The sequence below is a fragment of the Mandrillus leucophaeus genome, unplaced genomic scaffold (assembly GCF_000951045.1).
Source record: "Mandrillus leucophaeus isolate KB7577 unplaced genomic scaffold, Mleu.le_1.0 Scaffold281, whole genome shotgun sequence".
NCBI lineage: Eukaryota > Metazoa > Chordata > Mammalia > Primates > Cercopithecidae > Mandrillus > Mandrillus leucophaeus.
The window spans coordinates 1144292-1149392 of record NW_012102932.1 but is presented as its reverse complement, the minus strand read 5'-3'; the positions used below and the strand labels follow the sequence as shown (position 1 = coordinate 1149392).

The following is a 5101-nucleotide window of genomic DNA, read 5'->3' as shown; positions in this document are numbered from 1 at the left end:
TAGTTTATCAGCTTTATCCTTTATGAAATTACTTCTTGGGCCGGGCATGGTGGCTCACTCCTGTAATCCCAGCACTTTGGGAGGCTGAGGTGGGCAGATCACTTGAGGCCAGGAGTTCAGGACCAGCCTGGCCAACATGGCAAAACACCGTCTCTACTAAAAGTACAAAACTAGGCAGGCATGGTGGCACACACCTGTAATCCCAGCTACTTGGGAGGCTGAGGCACGAGAATCATTTGAACACAGGAGGCGGAGGTTGCAGTGAGCTGAGATTGTGCCACTGTATTTTAGCCTGGGCGACAGAGTGAGACTCTGTCTCCCCCCCCAAAAAAAAAAAGGAGGGAACTTACTTCCTCAGGCTGGGGGGTCGTGGCGGGGAGCATTTATTTATTTAATCTTGATGATAAGTTGTCCTGAAACTGTCTTTTTAGAAATGAAATAAATTAATGATATTCTGTTATTTCATAGTTGAGCTTTTTTATTACTAACTTTTAAACTTTAATAGTGAATCTAGTTGCTAATGTACCTCAAGATGGAGAAGATGAACAAGCCTTTATTTTAACTCTGGTGGAAATTCCAACCAATGCAGTAGAAGAATTTACTGATGCCACTGCACAGTTCATGCCAAACCCTTTACTGCCAGCTCCCATATTGGTCAAATCAGTGAATACTGAAGAAAGAGGTGACATGAGGTAATGAATGAGCAAAACTGTTTTCGCTAGGAGGAAAAGTGATTTATGAATTAAGTAATATTGATTGAACAAACCATTCACCAATATTAGTTGTTATTGTTGTGGAAATCTTATTTATCTTGTTGTGGAAATCTTATTTATCATTTATGTGGTAAGTTAGGGAAGAAATGTAATGTGGTAGATTTTATGTCTGATAAAGATGCCACTTAAATGTTTCATGTATTAGTTTTGTATGAAACTTGTTTATTAAGTTATTTTGAAAGCTAAAAATATTAACAGTCTAGATCATAAAATGATACCTGTTAAAAGTGTGATCATAAAATGATACCTGTTAAAAGTGTGGTTACTTTGTATAGACACACACGTATGAAACTGTGAAATATACATTCACAGAAAGTTGTGAAAATAGTACAGTGGTAATAAATACAGATTTTTTTCTTAAGAGACAGGGACTTGCTTTGGTGCCTAGGCTAGAGTGCCAGGCTAAAGTGTAGTGGTGCCATCATAGTTCACTGCAGCCTGGAACTCCTGGGCTCAAGAGATCCTCCTGGCTGGATGTAGTGGCTTGCGCCTTTAATCTCAGTTCCTTGGGAGGCCGAGGTGGGAAGATCACCTGAGGTCAGGAGTTGAAGACCAGCCTGGCCAACATGGCAAAACTCCATCACTACTACAAATATAAAAATTAGCTGGGCACGGTGGCATACGCCTGTAATCCCAGCTACTCAGGAGGCTGAGGCAGGAGAACCACTTGAACCCAGGAAGTGGAGGTTGCAGTGAGCTGAGATTGCACCACTGCACTCTAGCCTGGGTGATAGAGTGAGAAAAAAGAAAAAAAGATCCTCCTGCCCCAGCCTTTCAAGTAGCTTCTCAGCTACAGGTGCGCACCACCGTGCTTGGCTAATTTAAACTTTTTTTTTTTTTTTTCAGAGGTGGAGTCTTGCTCTGGTACCCAGGCTTGTCTCGAATTCCTGGCCTCATGCATTCCTCCCACTTTGGCCTCCCAAAGTGCTGAGATTACAGGCATGAGCCACTGTGTCCAGCTATTCCTGATACTCTTATTTTTTTTTATTTTTATTTTTTGATACTCTTAATTCTTTATTTTGGAAGTAAGTTGTATCTTAACCACCATTAATTAAGATAATTGTCCATAGTGTAGCATTAGAAATTGAAGACTTTTATATTTTTATTTTTGGAGACAAGAGTCTTGCTCTGTCACCCAGGTGGAGTGCAGTGGCGTGATCTCAGCTCACTGTAACCTCCGCCTCCTGAGTTCAAGTGATTCTCGTGCCTAAGTCTCCCAAGTAGCCGGGACTATAGGTCTGTGCCACCACACCTGGCTAATTTTTTGTGTTTTCAGTAGAGACGAGGTTTCGCCATGTTGACCAGGCTGGTCTTAAACTCCTGACCTCAGGTAATACACCTGCCTTGGCCCCCCAAAGTGTTGGGATTACAGGCATGAGCCGCTGCGCCTGGACTAGAAGGGACATTTTAGGTTAAACGTTTAACTTTACAATCAGGGAAAATACTATTAAATATTCAGATTTAATTCAATATTATGGAATTTAAGTTATAAGCCTTTAAGTATGAATGGAGCTCAAAACTATTAATAGCATTTTTGTGGCCATGGCCATGTATCTCTTTGTTAGTTTGGAGTTTTTTGGTTTTATTGGAATTTTCATTGGAATACCTCAGCCTTTAACCTTGTTATTGAAAGGATTTCTAGGATCATTAAAAAAAAAAAAGTATTAAATAACTTCTAATTCAGTGATTTAATATGTATTTCTTTTCTATGCAGTATTTGTTTACCAGCAACTTCAGTTGGTCAGGATGCCGTGGGTTTATCTATTTCTGGAAGAGATAATTCTAAAAAGCCTCTTGATAATTTGGATCTTATATCTAGGAAGAGATTTAAATGCAGGCTTGATGAAAATGACCACATTCCTCCTGCCAAAAAATGTTTGCTCACTTTAAGAGATGATTGTCAAGAATATACCTCTGAGGTAAGGTAGAATCATTAAGTAAGATGGCCATATTGCAACAGATCTGTTTCTATTTTTTCCTTTATTCTCTTTAAACTTTTAGATATGTATAAAGTTAGTTCTGACATTTATCATCATAAGTTATTCAAGTAAAACTGGTTTTGGATTATCACTTTTAACGAGTGATAAATGAAAATTGATGGAGAGTAATCAAGAAACTTATTCCCAGCTCTGTATTGGTGGCTAAAAATAAGACCAAAAGCATTATATATGTCTGGATCTTGGCTCTACCACCTAGTAGTTGAAACACCTTAGGCAAGATACTTCACCTGTCTCTCTGATCAGGTTTCCTAATGCGTAAAATGGTAATAATAGTATCATCATCATCATGCTTAAAGCTACCCATTACTTTTAGGAGTAAAACCATAGTGTTTAGTGCCCCTTATTGTCTTGCTGATTTTCGTCTCTAGTCTCATTTTGTGCCAGCTTCTGCCTCACTTTCTGGCCACATTGGCCATCTTTCAATTTCTTAAATGTCCCAGGACACTTCATTTGATGTACCTTGTGTGTGCAACATTCCCTTGAAAAACATACAAACTTCTTTAGTTCAGTCATCGCTGCCTCAGGGAAGTCCGGCCAGACCATGCAAATTTAATCACCAACCTCTATGTTGTAGGTTTCCTAGTACCCTCTTATTTTTGTACTCACCTAGTACGCCTCATAATTTATAACTACACTATGGAAAAGACCATTTAAAATCTGTGTTCTCAAAGAGAAAGTTAAAGACCAATAGTTCTTGATTAATAGTTGACAAAGAGCAAATGTACTTTTATATATTTGGTGAGTCAAAAAATGGCATATCCCAGAATTGTTTTATTTTCTCTTGTTATGGGTAAGATTGAACATCTTTTCATATGCTTAGGAGCCATGTATATTTCCTTTTCTATGAACTGACTTTTCCTTTACCCATTTTTCAATTAGATTATTGATCTTTTTCTTATAGAACTGGCAGAACTCTGTTATATATGTCTGTGGTAATGAGGTGCAAATCTTTTTTCCCGGTTCGTCATTTGTCTCTTGACTCTGCTTTCTTTGTTGTTGTTTTCTCATGCAGAACTTTTGAATTAACTTTTTATATGAACATTTCCAGACATATTAAAAGATAGACTGGGTATAATATGTCCCCATGTGCCAGTCATCCAGTTTTGATAATTTGTCAGCATTCCATGCAGACATTATTTTGTTTTGTTTTAAAAATATCCTTAATGACATGGACAAAAGACCGTAGTACTTTATTAAGTACAAAACTAGGTCACCAGACGATGATATGCCATTTTAAAAATGATAGTTATACAGTGGTGTGAATATGCAAAGAATGCAAAGATGATCTGACATTATGAAATCTAATACAAACCAATAGATCTGAGGAGAAAAATCATCTCTATTTACAGAAAAGGTACCCAATAATATTCATTCTTGGAAAAAACTTATGGAATAGACATTTTCTTAACACTATAAAATATAACTATTGCAATCTAAAAGCTAGCATCCCACGTAATAAACAATGGAAGTTTGTGATGTAGTAGTCTTTTGATGTGCTGCTTGTACTATTTCTTTGATACTTTTGCACTGATATTGAAACTGATTATAAAAGGCATTTAGCAGCTTTTTCTCTTCCAGTGGGCTCTGGAACACTTTAAAATAGTAGCAATATTTTTGCCATAAATGTTTAGTAGACTTCCTGTAAGAGCTTTTTGGGAGATAACATGGTTTCTTTACTTAAAGGAAAAAAGGAAATAAAATTAACTTCAGTTTTACTTGATAAATAGATTTCTAAATTTTTTTGTAAATTTTCTTAAAACAGGTGCACTCAAAGGAATTAACAAATGTTTTTGAGGAAACAGGTGAGATACATTTTAACATGATTGCATTTTGCTAAATACTCCTGATTATTTGGGATATACCTTGTTCAAATATGAGATTGAAACTGAATATTACTTTTCTGTAAGAGTAATACTTGTATTATTAGCACTTCTTTCCTGCAAAGGCCTTGGATTTGGCAGTTTGGTAGGCAAAAGAAGCTCTTTTCATCCTGTCATCAGTTGAAGACTATGTGGCTACAAGTATTTTCTATGTAAGCTCAATAACTACATTTTAGGAGTTAGCTGAGTGTAAGGGCTTTCCCCACCCCCCCACCCCGAGACAGGATCTCACTCTGTCACCCAGGCTGAAGTGCAGCGACACAATCACAGCTTACTGCAGCCTCCACCTCTCAGGCTCAAGCAATCCTTCCACCTCAGCCTCCTAACTAGCTGGGACTACAGGCATGTGCCACTATGCCCAGCTAATTTTTTTTTTTTTTTTTGAGATGGAGTCTTGCTCTGTTGCCCAGGTTGGAGTGCAGTGGCGTGATCTCGGCTCACTGCAACC

General features: G+C 37.7%; 1 protein-coding gene across 1 annotated transcript in view; it reads left to right on the top strand.

Moving 5' to 3' along the window:
• Window positions 1-498: 498 nt before the first annotated feature.
• LOC105543395 (transcription factor TFIIIB component B'' homolog) overlaps window positions 499-5101 on the top strand; it is a gene marked incomplete at its 5' end in the record, with an annotated part of 26799 nt that continues 22196 nt past the window's right edge. Inside the window, 3 exons of the mRNA XM_011985284.1 lie at window positions 499-692; window positions 2488-2692; window positions 4536-4575. Of these exons, the coding sequence (XP_011840674.1) occupies window positions 499-692; window positions 2488-2692; window positions 4536-4575 (439 nt within the window). The remainder of the gene's footprint in view (window positions 693-2487; window positions 2693-4535; window positions 4576-5101) is intronic.